This window comes from Ornithorhynchus anatinus, chromosome 11 (genome assembly GCF_004115215.2).
Source record: "Ornithorhynchus anatinus isolate Pmale09 chromosome 11, mOrnAna1.pri.v4, whole genome shotgun sequence".
Classification (NCBI taxonomy): Eukaryota; Metazoa; Chordata; class Mammalia; order Monotremata; family Ornithorhynchidae; genus Ornithorhynchus; species Ornithorhynchus anatinus.
The window spans coordinates 13,202,904-13,221,076 of NC_041738.1; the positions used below are offsets into that span (position 1 = coordinate 13,202,904).

General features: G+C 59.6%; 2 protein-coding genes across 3 annotated transcripts; one reads left to right on the plus strand and one right to left on the minus strand.

Annotated features, from left to right (window-relative positions):
* The first annotated feature begins 3,708 nt into the window (after positions 1-3,708).
* On the plus strand, positions 3,709-5,923 carry PNMT (phenylethanolamine N-methyltransferase). The gene is made up of 3 exons (XM_029075205.1): positions 3,709-4,260; positions 4,345-4,552; positions 5,385-5,923. The coding sequence occupies exons 1-3, from the start codon at positions 3,996-3,998 to the stop codon at positions 5,824-5,826; spliced, it is 915 nt and encodes a 304-aa protein (XP_028931038.1). The 5' UTR covers positions 3,709-3,995; the 3' UTR covers positions 5,827-5,923.
* A 185-nt stretch (positions 5,924-6,108) lies between these two features.
* PGAP3 (post-GPI attachment to proteins phospholipase 3) lies at positions 6,109-17,664 on the minus strand. Of its 2 annotated transcripts, XM_029075203.2 has the most exons (8): positions 17,472-17,664; positions 14,266-14,363; positions 13,285-13,437; positions 8,667-8,729; positions 8,437-8,498; positions 8,165-8,301; positions 7,618-7,822; positions 6,109-7,527 (listed from the first exon to the last, which is right to left on the minus strand). In XM_029075203.2, the coding sequence occupies exons 1-8, from the start codon at positions 17,656-17,658 to the stop codon at positions 7,464-7,466; spliced, it is 969 nt and encodes a 322-aa protein (XP_028931036.1). In that variant the 5' UTR covers positions 17,659-17,664; the 3' UTR covers positions 6,109-7,463. The 2 variants fall into 2 exon arrangements, with proteins under 2 accessions (XP_028931036.1, XP_028931037.1); XM_029075204.2 differs by lacking the exon at positions 13,285-13,437.
* Between the last annotated feature and the right edge of the window lie 509 nt (positions 17,665-18,173).

The following is an 18,173-nucleotide window of genomic DNA, read 5'->3' on the forward strand; positions in this document are numbered from 1 at the left end:
AATCTTCTTGGGTTTTTTCTATATGGTATTTGTTAAGTGCTTACTATGTGCCAAGCACTGGGGTAGACACAAGGTAATCAGGCTGGGCACAGTCCCTGTCCCACATAGGGCTCTCGGTCTCAATCCCCATTTTGCAGATGAGGGAACTGAGGCCCAGGGAAGTTAAGTGACTTTCCCAAGGTCCCACATCAGGCAAGTGGCGGAGCCCGGATTAGAACCCGGGTCTTTCTGACGCCTGGGCCCATGCTCTATCCATTAGGCCACACCGCTTCTGGTTAACCACGCTGGTTAAAAGGAAGTCACGGGTGACTTTAGAGAACGTGGTTTCGGTGGAGCGAAGGGATCGAAACCCGACTGCAACGGAGAGGAAGTGAAGTCGGAAGGGAGCAGGGAGTGCGATGATAACTTAGAACTGTGCTTAACACCTAGATAAGTGCATAATAATAATAATGATAATAAATGAATGAAGAGGTCCGTGGGATTGAGAGGGAGGGGAAGAGAGTGGGAGAGAGTGTCTTTAGGAAGTGAGAGGGGTTAAGGTCAGAGACACAGAGAGCTAGAGTGGAATTACTATTACTATTACTAGGAAGAAATAGTATTTATTAAGCATTTTCTGAGGGCAGAGAACTATACTAAGCATTTGGAGAGAATACACAGTTGGAATTAAGCCCAATCCCTGTCCCTTATAGGGCTCACAATCTAAAAAAAAAAAAGTATATCTCCTCCAAGAAGTCTTCCCTGACTAACCACTCATTTCCCCACCTCATTCTCCCTCCCTGCTGCGTCGCCAATGCACGTGGATCCTTAACTCCTAAGCACTTTTATACTCTCTTGCCCCGTGATTTATTTTATTGTCCGCTTTCCCCGCCTTCTTGAGGGGAGGGATCGTGTCTTACGACTCTAATGCGTTGAACTCTCCCACAGACAGTAAGCGGTTCATAGATGCCTCTACACAAAGTCAGCGCTCAGTAAGTACTACCGATGGATGGATGAGTGATTGGGAGACATGAGAGGGCTTGCTGGTCGGAGGGAAAGTGCCTTGAGAGAGTGAGGAGAAGAGAGTGGGAGGGATTGCCTTTAGGAAGCGAGCGGGGAAAGGGTCAGAGGCACGGATAACTGGAATGGAATTACAGAGTGGGCAGGAGTGGGAGAAAGCTGAGGAGGGGCAAGTGGAGAAGGCTGGGAAGCAGCTCGACCCACTGGAAAGAGCACGGGCCTGGGAGTCAGAGGACCTGGGTTCTAATTCTGGCTCTGCCAGCTGCTTGCTGTGTGACCTTGGGCAAGTCACTTCTCTTCTCTGCGCCTCAGTTTCCTCAACAGCAAAATGGGGATTAAATCCTACTCCCGCCTACTTAGAAGTGAGTCGCAAGTGGAACAGGGACTGTGTCCAAAATAATAATAATGGTATTTGTTAAGTGCTTACTATGTGCCGAGCACTGTTCTAAGTGCTGGGGTGGATACAAGTTAATCTGGTTGGACACAGTCCCTGCCCCATATGGGGCTCACACTCTAAATCCCCATTTTACGGATGAGGGAACTGAGGTCCAAACAAGTTAAGTGGCTGGCCCAAGGTCACACAGACAACATGCGGCAGAGCCAGCATTAGAACCCAGATCCTTCCGACTCCCAGGCCCATTCTCTTTCCAGGTACTCTCCCCAGCGCTTAGTACAGTGCCCTGCAAACAATAAGCGCACAATACATATGATTGACTGAATCCACTCAGACAGTGGAAATTGTGAAATTGAGATAGAGGGGCGGTCCCGTGGCCCCCATCCTGTTCCCAGTGTCTTCAAAGTCCTGCTTCATTAAAGGCAGGTTGTTCTCGCCTAGAGTTTAGCCTCCTCTGTACTAATAATGATTATGATATTTGTTAAGCACTTACTATGGGCTAAGCACTGTTCTAAGCGCTGGTGTAGGTACAAGGTTGTCCCATGTGAGGCTCACAGTCTTAATCCCCATTTTACAGATGAGCTAATGGAGGCACAGATAAGTCAAGTGGCTTGCCCGAGGCCACACAGCAGACAAGTGGCAGAGACAGGATTAGAACCCACATCCTCTGACTCCCAAGCCCGGGTTCTTTCCTCTAAATCACAGTGTTTCTCGTACTTGGATGTTGTACATGTCTAGGAGGCTTCTCCTAGACATGAGAAGCAGCGTGGCTCAGTGGAAAAAGCCCAGGCTTGGGAGTCAGAGTTCATGGGTTCGAATTCCGGCTCTGCCAGTTGGCAGCTGTGTATCTCTGGGCAAGTCACTTAACTTCTCTGTGCCTCAGTTACCTCATCTGTAAAATGGGGATTAACTGTGAGCCTCACGTGGGACAACCTGATCACCCTGTATCTACCCCAGCGCTTAGAACAGTGCTCTGCACATAGTAAGCGCTTAACAAATACCAACATTATTATTCTCTGGGCCAGGATTCATTCATTCAGTAGTATTTATTGAGCGCTTACTATGTGCAGAGCACTGTACTAAGCGCTTGGAATATACAATTCGGCAACGGATAGAGACAATCCCTGCCCAGTCTAAGAGGCACCCCCCACTCTCCCCTCCCAGCCCCCCGCTTGAGCTCCTCATTTCGGCAGCTTGACTTGGACCTGGGCAGAGCCCCCAGGCCAGCAGACTGGGCCTCCAGCGTGAGGGTCACTGGTCAGGAAGGCCCGAGGTCCTGGGGACCCTTGTACTTTCTCTCTTTTTGATCCTCTTCCAGTCGCGGGTCAGAGGGAACAGAGAGGAGATGGGAGGGTCACACCTGGGTGTCCCCCCCTCCCACGCCTCAGCCCAGCCGCTCCGGGTTGGGGGCGGAGGGGAGGGAGGGGGTCACGGCTCAATCGGGGGGCGGTGGGTGAGCTCGGGGTGATAGCTGGGTAGGGGTAGGGACAAGGCTAGATTTGGGGGGGCTGCAGGCAGAGTTAAGATCTGCACACTCGATCTGGTTTTGGAGGTTGGGAGAGGGAAGGGGCCGGGGTGGAAGAGGAGAGACCCTTTATGGTCTCCGGGAGTTCCTACTCCTGCTGGGTCCCCACCCTGACCCCTCCTCCTCCCCCAAACCCAGAAACCCTCATTAATAATAATGATAGTGGTATTTTTTAAGCTCTTACTGTGTGCCTGGCACTGTACTAAGCGCTGGGCTGGGCACAAGCCAATAGGATTGGACGCAGACCCTGCCCCACCTGGGGCTCCCAGCCTCAACCCCCATTTCCCAGATGAGGTCCCTGAGGCCCGGAGAAGTGAAGTGACTTCTCCATGGTCTCACAGCAGGCAAGTGTGCGTCGAGAAGCAGCGTGGCCTAGTGGAAAGAGCACGGGCTTGGGAGTCATAGGTCATGGGTTCTAATTCCGGCTCTGCCATTGATGAGCTGTGTGACTGGGGGCAAGTCACTTAACTTTTCTGGGCCTCAGTGACCTCATCTGTAAAATGAGGATGAAGACTGTGAACCCCAAGGGGGACAACCTGATTACCTGGTATCTACCCCAGTGCTTAGAACAGTGTTCGGCACATAGTAAGCGCTTAACCAAATGCCATCATCATTATTGTTATTATTAAGTGGCGGAGCTGCGATTAGAACCATGACTTTCTGACTCCCAGGCCGTGCTCAATCCGCTAGGCCATGCTTCTGTCCCCAGTTTCCGCCCGCCCTTCCCCTCCCAGTCCCGGGGTCTGTCCCCCATGTCGCCGCCCTCCCCAAATCCGTCATCCGTCCCGTTTCCAGGCGCGGCCGGAGATAAGCGGCCGGGCGCCCGGAGGGACTGGACGGGGGTCCCTTATCGTCCATCCCCCGCCCCCTCCTTAACCGCATTAGGCGGCTATCGGTGGCCATCGGCAGGGCGAGCGCGGGGCCCAGAGGACGGAGTGTCCCGGGCGGCGGGAGGTGGGAGGCCGAGCCGTCCAGGCGCTGACACTAACCCGGTTAGGGGAGACGGATGGGCTGGATGGCAGGCCGTCCATCACCCCCGCGCTGCCCTTTCCTTCTCCGGGCCGGCCGGTGGGGAGAGAAATGGCCCCATTAGAAGGGCCTCGAGGCCCCAGGGGGTGGGAGCGGGGCTATAAAGGTCCCGGTGGACCTTTGGACCGGCCGGGCGGCGGCACCATGAGCGACGGAGCGGTCGGCGGAGGCCTGGAGGCCGTGGCCGAGAGCTACCGGCGCTTCCAGCCCCGCGCCTACCTGGTCAACAACTACCGGCCTCCTCGAGGGGACCTGAGCCGGCCCGACGGCGTGGGGCCCTGGAAGCTCGGCTGCCTGGCCCAGACCTTCGCCAGCGGTGAGAGGTCGGGCGGGGAGGGCACGGGGGACGGGGGCGCGGGTGGGGGCCCCGGGACCCAGGCGTCCGGCTTCCCTCCCCCAGGGGAAGTCCGAGGCCGCAGCCTGCTGGACGTGGGCTCCGGCCCCACCGTGTACCAGCTGCTCAGCGCCTGTGCCCACTTCGAGGACATCACCATGACGGACTTCCTGGAGGTGAATCGCCGGGAGCTGAGGGACTGGCTGTGCCGGGACCCCGGGGCCTTCGACTGGAGCCCCTACAGTCGCCACGTCTGCCTGATCGAGGGCAAAGGGTGAGGGGGCGACGCCGGGCATCGAAGGGGGGGGCGCGGCACCCCGGGTGGACAGGGCCCGGGCTTGGGAGGTCAGAGGTCGTGGGTTCCAATCCCGGCTCTGCCACTTGTCTGCTGGGTGACCGGGGGCGACTCACTTCGCCGCTCTGGGCCTCAGTTCCCTCATCTGTAAAATGGGGATGGAGGCTGCGAGGCCCAAAGGGGACAGGGACTGGGTTTCTCTGTCTCCCCCCACCACCCCATCCCGGCGCTCAGTATAGCGCCTGGAGCATAGTAATAATGATGATGTTGGTATTTGTTAAGCGCTTACTATGTGCCAAGCACTGTTCTAAGCGCTGGGGTAGATACAGGGTAATCAGGTCCCACGCGGGGCTCACAGTCTTAATCCCCATTTTCCAGATGAGGTAAGTGAGGCACAGAGAGGTTGTGACTTGCTCGCTTTCCGCCGAGCCACGCTGCTTCCATCACTATTAGAGAAGCAGCGTGGCTGAGTGGAAAGGGCTTGGGAGTCAGAGGACGTGGATTCTAATTCCGGCTTGGCCACTTGTCAGCTGTGTGACCTCGGGCAAGCCGCTTCTCTGTGGCTCGGTTACTTCATCTGTAAAAGGGGGATGAAGACTGAGAGCACCTGGCACAATCCGATTAGCTTGTCCCTACCCCACCGCCCAGAACAGAGCTTGGCACATAGTAAGGGCTTAACAGGGACCGTTATTTTTAGGGTAGGCCGCACCGAGGGGAGGGGGCGGGCGGTGCCCGGCTGTGATGCCCCAGGGGAGGCCGGACGGCCTGTCCTGCTCACGATGCCCCCCGCCCTCCCTCTTACCCCTCGCAGCGAGACCTGGCAGGACAAGGAGCGCCAACTGCGGGAGAGGGTGAAGAGGGTGCTGCCCATCGACGTGCACCAGGACCAGCCGCTGGGCTCTGCGGGGGCGGGCACGGTACCCGTGGACGCCCTGGTGTCCGCCTTCTGCCTGGAGGCGGTGAGCCCGGACAAGGCCAGCTTCCAGCGGGCCCTGGACCACATCACCACCCTGCTCCGGCCCGGCGGGCACCTGCTCCTCATCGGTGCCCTAGAGGAATCCTTCTACCTGGCGGGCTCTGCCCGCCTGGCCGTGGTGCCCTTGAAGGAGGAGGAGGTCCGGGAGGCCCTGGCCCGCAGCGGCTATGGCATCCGGGATTTCCGCACCTATTCGATGCCCGCCAGTTTGCAGACGGGGGTCGACGATGTCCGCGGGGTCTTCTTCGCTTGGGCTCAGAAGGGGGCGGCGCCCTAAACCCGGGAGGGGGTCCCACCGTGCCCCCCTCTCCTCCTCCCGCCTCTGGGCATCCTGTCTCGCCCTCTCCCCATCCTCCAATACAGTTTCGTGCTCTTCCCCATCCTGCCGCTCGTCCTTTTTCATTGTCAGGGGGCGAGACTGGGGGAGAAAAGGCGGGGGTCCCTAAATGGGGAGGGGTGGGCTGTCCCGGGGGGCGCAGCACCCCCCCGACCCACCCGAGATGGAACGGCCCCTCGGAAAACTGGATCCGGGGGGTCGCTGGATGAGAGGGAGACGGGGTCGGCAGGTCCTGCGGTTTATTCTCACAGATGAGGACCCCCCAGGAGGCCCTGGGGAGGGACAGACTGACCGAGGGACCGTCCCCTCGCCCTTGGGAGGAGGAGAGGGTTAGTGTTTGATGCCCAGCGCTTTCCGAGGGCCAGACTGCGGCTGTCCACAAAGTCCCCGTCTGGTCCTCGGCCTGGGCCCGAGGCCGGATTGCGACCGTGGTGCCAACAACTGCGGGGGTGGGGAGGGGTCACCTTGAGCTGGGCCCAGGCCCAGCTGCTCTGGCATGGCCCTGTGCCCACACTGGACCCGTCTTAAAACAGACGTGACCTTTGGCGGGGGGAGGGTTGTGGGGCACAGAGGAACAGAGCCCATATTCCTCTCGGTATAATCAGCACCCCCGCCCGGGGACGAGGGGAGGGTGGAAAGGTGATAATCCCGGGAAGGTTGGCACTGTGGTGGGACCCGGGTGGGGCTCCCGGCGGAGCCCAGTCTGAGAGGGCGCGGCTGGGGGGAGGGCTGCTGGTCTCAGGCCCCTCTCTGGCTTGGGCCGGGGGTGGGAGGGGGTATCGCCGCACGGTCAGGTCGGTGGTGCAAACCGGGAGCTCGGGGGCAGAAATGCCCCGGTTGGCATCGTGCCAGCTGACCCCCCCCCCCCACAAGTGCTGGGGAGCCCGCGGGAACAGCGAAGTCAAGCATTGGGTCTACTGGGGTGCTAGAAGCAAGACAGGGGGGCTATGAGGGATGGTAAACACCCCTTACCCCCTTTAGGCACACATACCCCGCTCCCTTCACACCACCTGTTTTCCAGTCTTGCCCGTTAGGCATGGGGGGGGCGACTGAGGGAGGCTAATGGGCTTCCCACGGAGGGGAGGGGGGTGATAGATGAGACCAAGAGTTGCCCCCTCCCCAGTTGCCCCCAGTCCCCTCCCCAGGTCCTGGTCTGGAGCAAAAACGGGGGCCTACTGCCACCTTGTGGTCCAGGGTCTCCCCTAGTGGTCCAGGGTCCCCCGTGACCAGGAGGTGGGCAGAGAGGGGGAGAGGGGCTGGAGGGGCAGAGCACACGCGAGGGCTGCTGAGGAGTTTGTGCATAACTCCGAAAAGCCCCCCGGCCTCTTCCCACCCGGGCCGGGGGGCTGAGGTCCGGTGTCGCCGGGTCACGGAAAAAGCCGGAAGCGTCACGAAGGCGTAGAGGGGGTCTGAGAGGGGGGGTCTTCCCTGGGGGAACCCCTAGTTGGCCGGAGGGAGTCGGGGGTCGAGGTGGAATGGCAACCCCCGTGGTCCGACAGCAGGAAGCCAAAGGGAACCCAGGCGTCGGGTCCCGAGCGCGGCCGTGGGGGAGGGGGACGGCTCCAGCCGCGGCCCCTTCAGTCCATCTTCAGTCCGTCGTCAGTTGTCCTGAGCAGGTACAGGCTGTCGTCCACCAGGAAGCTGCGGGGAGAGAGTGAGGGCCGGGAGGGCCGGGCCGGGACCCTTCCCGCTGGGCCCCCGGAGCCCCCCGCCCCCCGGGCCCGGGCTGACCTGTAGAAGAGCACGTGGACGGGGATGGTGCTGATGTGCCACAGCGCGTGAGCGTCCAGGACCCAGAAGATGGGCGGGAAATCGAGGAGCTCCAACAGGGCCAGCCCCTGCAGCAGCACCACCACCACGGCACACTTCCACACGTGGGGCAGGCGTGGGACGTTCCTCAGGCACCAGCCCAGCCACCACACCAGATTCACCAGGCCTGGGGGCAGCAGGGACGGGCTGTGGTGCGTATACACTCACACGCTCACCTCCTCCAAGAGGCCTTCCCTAACTAAACCCTTCTTTCCTCTTCTGCGTCACCCCGCCTCCCAGCCCCACAGCACTCACCTCCATATCTGTCACTGATTTATTTCTATTAACGTCTGTCTCCTCCTCTAGACTGTAAGCTTGCGGAGGACCGGGGATGTGTCTGTTTATTGTCGTACTGTACTGTTCCCGGCGCTTAGTACAGTGCTCCGCACAAAGTAAGCCCTCCATAAATACGACTGACACACACACACACACGCTCGCGCCGGGCCCGCCCACGTGCGCCCGGCCTCACCGAAGCCCACGTTGGCTGCCATGTTGTAGCCGTAGTCGAAGCGGACGAGGGTCAGGTAGGCCACGTGCCCGGCCAGCAGCAGCAGCAGGACGCCCCCGAACGCGCTGGCCAGGGCTGGGCGCCGGAGTCCCAGCGTCCTGCGGGCAGAGCCGGCCCGGGGCCCGGGGAGACCTTCACGGTCCCGCCGGCCGGAGGGGTGGACCTGCCGGCCGGACGTCTCCTCCCAGACCCTCCCCCTCCCATCCTACCCCCACCCCCGGGGGCCAGCTCACCTCACGCAGCACAGGTAGATGGAGTGCAGGATCACGGCCGAGGCACAGAAGTAATCCATTTTCTGTGGGGGCGGGTGGGGGGAACAGCTCGATGGGATGGGGGCCGAGATTAGAGGTGGACCCGCCTATCGTCTGGGGCGGAGGGGACTCCCACACCCCCGGTCTGTGGGGCCGGTTAGAGGCGGACCGGAGCCCGAGCGGGGAGGGGTGTGTGGCGGGGGTGGCCTCACCTCGGTCAGACTGGTGTCCCGCGTGTGAAACACCGTCGACCAGAACCAGGCGTTGAGAGAGACCTGTCGGGGAGAAGGAAGCCATCACTGGGGAGGGAGGAGGCGGGCCTGGTCTGCCCTGCCAGTCTCCTGCTTCACCCCCAAACTGGGACACGGGGGCAGTGTGGGTTGGGGGGCAGGGGATGGGCTGCCTAGTCTCTCCAGGGCTAAGCCATGTCTGAAACTGTCCTGGGACCTCGGGGAGAGTACCCCCCCGAAAATCCCAGCCCACAGCCAAAAATCTTCCAGCCAGAGGGGAGCGAGGGGAATGGGGCGGCCGGGCCGGGAGAGGAGACGCGGCTGGCTCTGGGGAGGAGCCGCTGTGTCCATTCCCCGCTCCGTCTGTGTCGACTAGGAGGAAGGGGTTGGGAGCTCACCACATGCCATTCATAGAGAAGCAGTGTGGCTTAGTGGAAAGCGCCCGGGCTTGGCCGGGGGGGGGGGGGGGGGGTCAGAGGCCGTGGGTTTTAATCCCAGCTCCGCCACTTATCAGCGTGTGACTTTGGGCAAGTCACTTAACCTAGCACCCGGACCTCTCCCCAGGGGCCCTGGTTGTGCTGCTCCCTACCCCTGCCCCTCTCCTCAGGGGATCCGGCCTCGTTCCGGGTTGGTCAGGCCCAGCAGGGACACTCGGGCCGGCCTGAAGAATGTGGGCAAGTCACATCACTTCTCTGTGCCTTGGTTACCTCATCTGTAAAATGGGGATTGAGACCGTGAACCCCCACGTGGGACAGGGACTGTGTCCAACCCGATTTGCTTGTATCCATCCCAGCACTTAGTACGGTGCCTGGCACATAGTAAGTGCTCAACAAATACCATCATTATTAATCATTATTATTATTATCTGTCCTCTCCTGAACTGCGGAGCTCATCCCGTGGGCCCTTGGGGAGAGCAGAGCAATGCCAGCCGACAGCAAAAGGTAGGAGACCTGCCTACCAACTCTGTTTTATGGTACTCTCGCAAGTGCTTAGTACAGTGCTTGGCACACAGTAAGTGCTCAATAAATACCATCGACGATGATGACGTTGGTACCAGAAGCAAACCCAAGGTCCAGCCAGGGGCTGAAGCAGCCCCGATTATCGCCCCTCCAGATTCTATAAAAGAGGCCAGGGCCGGAAGGCCGGGCAGCCTAGGAGAAAGCGAAGACTCAGACCTGAAATAGGGGGAACCTCTGGGGCCTGGTGGTCCTAACCTGGGGCGTTCAGGAGTGTAGGGGTAAAAAGCGAGGGGCTGCAGGGGCGTAGGGGCTGGCCAAAGCAGGAGCTCCAGGACTAGGGAAGGGTGGGGGGAAGGTAGCTGGGTGACCCTCACTCAAAAATCTGTTGAGAATCACGCAACCAGCTCACCGCCACAGAGTAATAATAATAATAATAATAATGTTGGTATTTGTTAAGCGCTTACTATGTGCCGAGCACTGTTCTAAGCGCTGGGGTAGACATAGGGGAATCAGGTTGTCCCACGTGGGGCTCACCGTCTTAATCCCCATTTTACAGATGAGGGAACTGAGGCACAGAGAAGTTAAGTGACTCGCCCACAGTCACACAGCCGACAAGTGGCAGAGCTGGGATTCGAACTCATGAGCCCTGACTCCAAAGCCCGTGCTCTTTCCACTGAGCCACGCTGCTTCTCCAGTAGGGCAGGTCGACCTGCCTGGAGCCGAGGGGTTGGATCACGATAATAATCATGGTATTTGTTAATAATAATAATAATAGTATTTGTTAAGCGCTTACTATGCACCAGACACTGTACTAAGCTCTGGGGTAGATACAAGATAATCAGGCTGGATATAGTCCCTGTCCCGCATAGGGCTCACAGTCTTAAGTCCCATTTGACAGATGAGGGCATTGAGGCACAGAGACGTGAAGTGGCTTGCCCAAGGTCACACAGCAGACGGGTGGCGGAGCTGGGATGAGATGACCCTCTAGCCTGGGGAACTGACTTTGGAATTTCGATCCTGCAGGGGAGGTGAGGCTCTGATGACTGTCTGCCTGCCTGCCTGGTCTGGTGGCCCCTTAGCAGCAGGTGGACAGGGGAATGCCCGGCCAGAGGGCACCAGACAGCCTCGCTGGGGCTTGGTGCCTGAGGAGACAGTGGAGGCCTGGAGGCTAGGAGGGAGTTAGGTTAGATCTGGCAGTTCCCTGGGATCCCAGCTTCCCATGGCAGGGGACTGGGAGGGGAGGCTAAGCAGGGGGAGGATGGGGCATAGTGCCAGCCCTAGCGGAGCAGGAGACCGGAGAGCTAGGCCCCCTTGGGCAAGAGCTGCCCCAGATCTGGGTTCGAATCCCCCACTCCCAGGTCGTCGGAGTGGGGGATGGACAGGGGAGGGTGGAAGGCAGGGGATGGGAGGCGGCGCGAGAGCGTGGGGAACAGGGTGGGGGCGGGGACTGGGCACGGGATCTCCGAAGCCAGCGGCCGCCGCCGGCAGAACCAACTCACCGGAATCCCACCGCGGCAGAAGGAAGTCAGAAACCCCCAGGTGTTAAAATGGGGTGCTTGGGCATGACGCCCTCGCCTTCCCGGAGACCAGCAGCTTTGAATAACTCAGTGGTCCACAGGGGGCCACGGCGGTCCAGCCCGGCACAGTGCTTTGACTGGCGGTAGCGGAGGGTCACGAGGGCCCCGACCCCTCAGGGTCACCTCATCCTTCCCCCTGCCTCCGGGCAAACCCGGGGCAAAGCCAGTTCGGGTCTCGACGAGCTCGACGAGGGCCCCGCGGCCACTCGCAGCCTGTGAACTCGTCTGCCCTCAGCCTCCTCGTCCGGAGGAAAAGTAGCTCCCACCTCCTCGGCCGGCGAGGAGCCAACATGTTTTCGGCGGGAACGGCGAGGGAGTGACGGCGGGGATGGCAGCCTCTCAGGAAGGCGAGAGCCGGGGCCGGAGGCCGCCCCAGGTTCCGGCGGGGCCGGGCGAGGAGCCCGGGGGGCAGACCTCACCCCTGCCTGGAGCACCGGAGCTCCCTCCGGCGCAAAGGGCAGCTCCGGTGGACCTGGAGCCGAGACCTCCGGCTCGCCACGCCTGCTCCTCCTCCGAGACGCGGGCGGGGCCGGACTGTGCCCGGGACAGAGCAAAATAAGATAACGACAGTGCCGCAGCCGCTGCCAACCCAAGGCGATGATGGGGGGAAAGGGGCGCAGGGCATAACACCCGAACAGAAACCTGGAACCCCTCCCTCCTCAAATCCAACAATTAGTCTTCCCCCCTTCAAAACCTTCTTGAAGGCACATCTCCTCCAAGAAGCCTTCCCAGACTAGGCCCTGCCCCCTCTTCCTCTTCTCCCTCTTCCCTCCGCGCCATCCTGACTTGCTCCCTCTGTTCTTTCCCCCCTCCCAGCCCCATAGCACTTATGTACATATCTGTCATTTATTTATTTGTATTGATGTCTGACTCTCCCCTCCAGCCTGGCAGCTCATTCGGGGCAGGGACTGTGATGGTTTATTGCTGTATTGTACTTTCCAAGCGCTTAGTACGGTGCTCTGCACACAGTAAGTTCTCAATGGATAAGACTGAATGATGAATGAATGAACCCAGTCCTGAGAGGGGGGTGGTCAGCGGGAGGGACAGACCTGGGCTGTAAGCTGAGGCGCTCTGGGGGCTGTCCCGTGGGTGAAACGTGTCCTGAGTGGAGCACGCTTGTGCTTGTGGATGTCCTGAATTGAGCCTGTGTGATGTGCAGTCCTGTAGATTATAAATCGCTTACGGGCAGGGACGGCGTCTACTAACTCTGTTGTACTCTCCCAAGTGCTGGGTACAGCGCTCTGCACAGAGTAGGTGCTCAGTAAACACCAGTGATTGCTTGGCTGTGTGTTTCAGGTGGGACGGGTGTCCTGCATTTGTGTTGCATCTGACCGGAGGGAGAAACGTATGTCTTGTATGAGGCACACGTGTGCTGCACATGCCATTAGTGTGTCTGTTCCTGGAAGTTAGGGTTCATCTGTGCAGCGTCCGGTTCATTGAGCACCGTGGCACCCAGGACCCGATGTCTTGGGCTCCAGTCCAGCCCGTTATCCCTTAGGGGGGGCACGGCTTTGGCCACCTCCCCTCCAGGCCAGCTGGTCAAGCCACTCACGCCGTCCAACGTGAGTGGGTGCCTGATTCTGGTTCAAAGGAGCCCCTCCCGCTAGACTGAAAGCTCCTTGTGGGTAGGAATCGTGTCTACCGACACTGTTATACGATACTCTCTCGAGACTTAGTCTGGTGCTCTGCACCAATAAGCACTCAAATGCCACCGACTGATCCGATCTCCCCCGGTCACTTATTCCGGCGTCTCATCGCCCACGGCAGTTAAAAAGTTCTTCCTTAGGTCTAACCCACCTTTCTCTCGCTGCAGTTCAGGCCTATTCGGGGCTCAGTGGGAGTGGACAACTAGGGTCGGCGGCTTTTTCCTCCTCAGACCCGACTCCCCCAACTCCTTCCGCTCTTCCTCCCGGGACGGTTTTCCCTCCCCTTCTGCCCCCCAGACTCTGAACGACGTGCAGCCTTGCAGCCAGGCACTAGGGAGACGGGGGGAGGGGTTGGGGACGGAGGGAGTATCCCGGGGCAGGGGGTGACCGGAGGGATCCCCGGGCCCGGCCCACGTACCGAGGCGAAGGCTACGCAGGTGGGGTACATGGGGGAGGCGGCGGGCACGGCGGTGCGGTAGCGACTGAGCATGACCAAGTTGGCAAGGCCGTTGAAGAAAGAGGCCAAGGCCGAGGCAGGCTCCTGGAAGAACAGGAACCGGGAGAAGGGCCACTGGGAAGGAAGGAAGGGAGACAGAGGTTACGGGGACACAGTGGGATCTACCTGCCCTCTCCTCCCCTGGCCTTTCCTTCTCCGGAAAGAACCATCGCCTCTCGATTACCCAGAATCACGAGACCGAGGGAACACTGGATAATTGAAATCGTGGACAATCCCCAAACTGCCCTCCAGCTCAGCCTCCTCTGCCTTCCTTCAGAGCGGCTACTTGGGTATTTGGATTTTCCTAGTTAGTGCATCATGGTATTTCTTCAGCACTTACTATGTGCTAAGTGCTGGGGTGGACACAAGGGAATGAGTGCAGGCACAATCCCTCTTGCACACAATCTAGAGGAGAGGGAGCGCCGGAACCTGATCCCCATTTTACAGATGAGGAAATGGAGGTCCTGAGGGGTTAAGGGCCCTCCCCACATCAGGCCAGTGGCAAAGCTGGGATTAGAGAAGCAGCATGGCGTAGTGGTGAGGGAGTGGGCCTGGGTGTCAGAAGATCATGGATACTAGTCCCGGCTCTGCCACTTGTCCGCTGGGTGACCTTGGGTAAGTCACTTCACTTCTCTGGGCCTCAGTTCCCTCATCTGTAAAATGGGGCTCGACACTGTGAGCCCCACGTGGGACAGGGACTGGGTCCAGCCCGATTTGCTTGGCTCCATCCCAGCGCTTAGCATAGTAAGTGCTGACAAATACCACAATTATTATTATTAAAACCCAGCCCCAGGGTCTTTCCCCTAGGTGAGGCTGCTCCGCCTCTCCCCACGCCGCCCCTGGGTTGCCCCGGCCCCTGATTCGGATTCCATTCATCCACCGGGCCCCCCTCCCCCGACTCACCTTGCCGTGGAACTGAGGCACGCTGTAGCCTTCCCGGAGGTAGAGGCCGACCGTCAGCCACATACACTCGTACAGGCAGTCGTCCCGGCAGGTCCAGCCTGGAAAAGAGAGCCCAGCCCCTAACAGCTCGGGCACCCCGGGCACGGCCGGGCAGAGGCCGGGCAGTTCATCGGAACACGTCCCTGAAACCCAGTCCTTGGACCTTCTCCGGGCCGGGCTGTTCCCGGGGGCCCTCGGTGGCGTGGGGCTGGGAGGGAGGGAATGCGGGGCCTGGGAGAGAGGGTCAGCTTGGTGTAGTGGAGAGAGCATGGGCCTGGGTGTCAGATCATGGGTTCTAATCCCGGCTCTGCCACTTGTCCGCTGGGCGACCTTGGGCAAGTCACTTCGCTTCTCCGGCTGGTGCGAGTTTAAGAGACTGCTCAGCAGACTTTGCTTTATGCAGAGGATGAGGGGGTTTGGTGGTCGTCTAGGGTGGCTGTGCAAGAGGGGATCTGAATCTGTTCTTGGTATTTATCATGCATTTACACTGTGCAGAGCACTGTACTAAGTGCTCGGGGAGTATAACACAACAGAATTAGCAGTCCCGGCCCATTAAAGAGGCCTGGTCTCTTGAGCCGGCCTCCTTTCTCTGAGGCATCCCAAACCTCAGGGAAACACCCATCCCATCCCTCACTTCTCCTGGGCCAGAAGACCTCCCATTGACGGACGAAGCGGCAGCCTCCCCCGATTAAGCCCTCTTTCCCCCGCTCGCTTTCCCTTCCGCATCATCCGTCCGCTTGGATCTGTGACCTTTGGACGTTTGATATTTGCCCCCCCGCCCCGCCCAACTCCACGGCACTTGAGTACACACCTTTAAATTATATATTTTAAATGACTTATTTATTCATATTAACCTCTGCCTCCCCCTCTAGATGTAAACTCGCTATGGGCAGGGAACGTAGTCTGCTAATTCTATTGTATTGTGCTCTGCACATAGTAAGTGCTCAATAAATACCGTTAACTGATTGATCTAAAGAGACTTTAGTGGACTTCTAGCACCACCTGGTCGGAAACCACGTCCTGAAGGGGCCAACGGGTCAACAATGTCTGGCTGGGGCTACTGTAAGAGACGGCTCAGCGGACTCGGCAGAGGATAAGCAGATAGGGCGGTCGTCCAGGGTGGCTATGGAAGAGGGGATTTGAATCCGTTCTGGGGATAATCAATCAATCAAAGGTATTTAGCGAGTGCTTTCTATATGCAGAGCACCGCGCTAAGCCTCGGGGAGCGTCTGATACAAGAGAATGAGCGGACACGTTCGCTGCCCGTAAAGAGGCCTGGTCTCTTTGCCCAGCCTCCTTTCTCTGGGGCACCTCACACCTCGGGGATATATCCGTCCCGTCTCGTCCCTTCCCTGGGAAAGAAGACCTCCTCCAGCAGCCTTCCTCAATTAAGCTCTCTTTCCCCCGGCTCGCTCTCCCGTTTTGCGTCACCGTCACACTTGGATCTGTGACCTTTGGATACTCGACATGAGCGCCAACCCCGTGGCACTTGTGTACATACCTGTAAAGTATATATCATGAATTACTTTTTAAAGTTTATTTTCATTTTTTATGGTATTTGCTAAGCACTCACTATGTGCCAGGCACTGCTCTGAGCACTGGGGTGGATCCCAGGTAATCAGGTTGGACACAGTCCTCCCGGTCTTAATCCCCCTTTTACAGATGAAGGAACCGAGGCGTAGAGAACTTTAGTGACTGGCCCAAGGTCACACCACAGACAAGTGGCAGAGCTGGGATTACAGCCCAGGTCCTTCCGACTCCCAGGCCCACGGCTGGGAAGCGGCGTGGCTCAGCGGAAAGAGCCCGGGCTTGGGAGTCAGAGGTCATGGGTTCGAATCCCGGCTCCGCCACCTGTCAGCTGGGTGACTGTGGGCGAGTCACTTCACTTCTCTGGGCCTCAGGTACCTCATCTGTAAAATGGGGATTTACTGTGAGCCCCACGTGGGACGACCTGATTCCCCTGTATCTCCCCCAGCGCTTAGAACAGTGCTCTGCACATAATAAGCGCTTAACAAATACCAACGCTATTGCCCCCTAGTCCATGTTGCTTCTCTAATTGCTATTTATTCATACTGATCTCCATCTCCCTCTCCAGATTGTCAGCTTGTTATGGACAGGGAACGTGCCTGCTAATTCTCCTGCACTGTAGTCTCCGAGGCACATAGTAAGCGCTTAACAAATACCATCATTATTGACCCAGTGCTTAGAACAGTGTTGGGAACATAGTGAGGGTTTAACAAATACCACAATTATTATTAAGATGAAAAAGAGGCCACTGAGGGGCGGGGTCAGAGCGAAAGGGGGCGTGGCCTGAGGGTAAGGGGGCGTGGTCGGAGGAACACGTTGATGGGGTGGGACGTGTGAGGGGGCGTGGCCTGAGTCTCAAAAGGGGCGTGGTCTGCGAGCGAGAGGGGGCGTGGCCAGAGGGTCCTGTCGTGAAGGGGCGTGGTCTGCGGGGAGCGCGTGGAAGGGGCGTGGCCTGAGGGTCTTAGGGCGGGGCCTGTGGAGAGCGAGTGGGAAGGGGCGTGGTCTGAGAAGAAGGGGGAGTGGCCTGCGGGCCTGAGGGGGAAGGGGGCGTGGTCAGCGGGGCTGAGGGCGGGGCCTGTGGGGAGCACGTGGAAGGGGCGTGGTCTGAGGGGCTGGGTCAGCGAAGGGGCGTGGCCCGCGGTGAAGGGGCGTGGCCTGGGTCCTTGGGGCGTGGTCTGTGGAGGGCGAATGAAGGGGCGTGGCCTGTGGAGAAGGGGGCGGGGCCCGTGGTCCTGAGGAGAAGGGGCGTGGCCAGCGGGAGTGAGGGGGGGAAAGGGCGTGGTCTTCTGGGCCTGAGAAGGGGGCGGAGCCTGTGGGCCTGTGGAGAAGGGGGCGGGGCCTGTGGGATGGAGGCGAAGGGGCGGGGCCAACGGGGCCGGCGAATGGGGCACAGGCCTGAGAAGGGGCGGGGCCCGAGCGACGGATGTAAAGGGGCGTGGTCCGCGGGCCTGCCCCGAAGGGGGCGTGGCCAGTGGGCCTGATGAAGAAGGGGGCGGGGCCTCTGGGTCTGGGAAGGGGCGGCGCCTGCGGGAGCTGGGGAAGGGGCGTGGTTTGAGGGTCTTGGAGGCGGGGCCTTTGGAGAAGGGGGCGTGGCCGGAGGGTCCGGGGGGCGGGTCCGGGGGAGGGCAATGTCGGGTTACCTGCCAGGCGCATGTAGATTGGCTGCTGGGAGCGGAAGTGCCGCAGGCCGGGCCCGGAGCAGTTCCGCTCCTCGCACTTGAGCACGCAGTCCCGGTAGACCGGCTCCCTGTCGCCCTGCGAGGCGGAGGCGGAGGCCAGCGCCGCCGCCGCCACCACCGCCGCCAGGAGGGCCTCCCGGCCCGCCATCCCCGCACCCCGCGGGCCCGCGCGCCGCAGCACGGCCCTGCCGACCGGGCACTTCCGGGAAGACCGGAAGTGCCACCATCTTCCCTTCCCCGCAGACACTGAGCTGCAGGACAAAGGTTCCGACATCCTGAGGGCTTCCCTTCCCTCAGGAAAACAATACTAATAATCACAATAATGCTCTTTATCAAGGCCGGTGCTCACCTTCTCACCCTGCCTCAAGTCCTGCCTCTGGCCTGGAAAGCCCTCCTCACATCTCACAATGACTATCCCCCCCTCTCATTAATAATAATAATAATAATAAATAATAATGGCATTTGTGAAGCGCTTCCTAGGTGCAGAGCACTGTTCTAAGCGCTGGGGAGGGGGATACCAGGTCATCAGGCTGTCCCCCGTGGGGCTCCCAGACTTAATCCCCATTTTACAGATGAGGGAACTGAGGCCCAGAGAAGAAGAATAATCGTCATGGCATTTGTTAAGCGCTTACTATGTGCAGAGCACTGTTCTAAGCGCTGGGG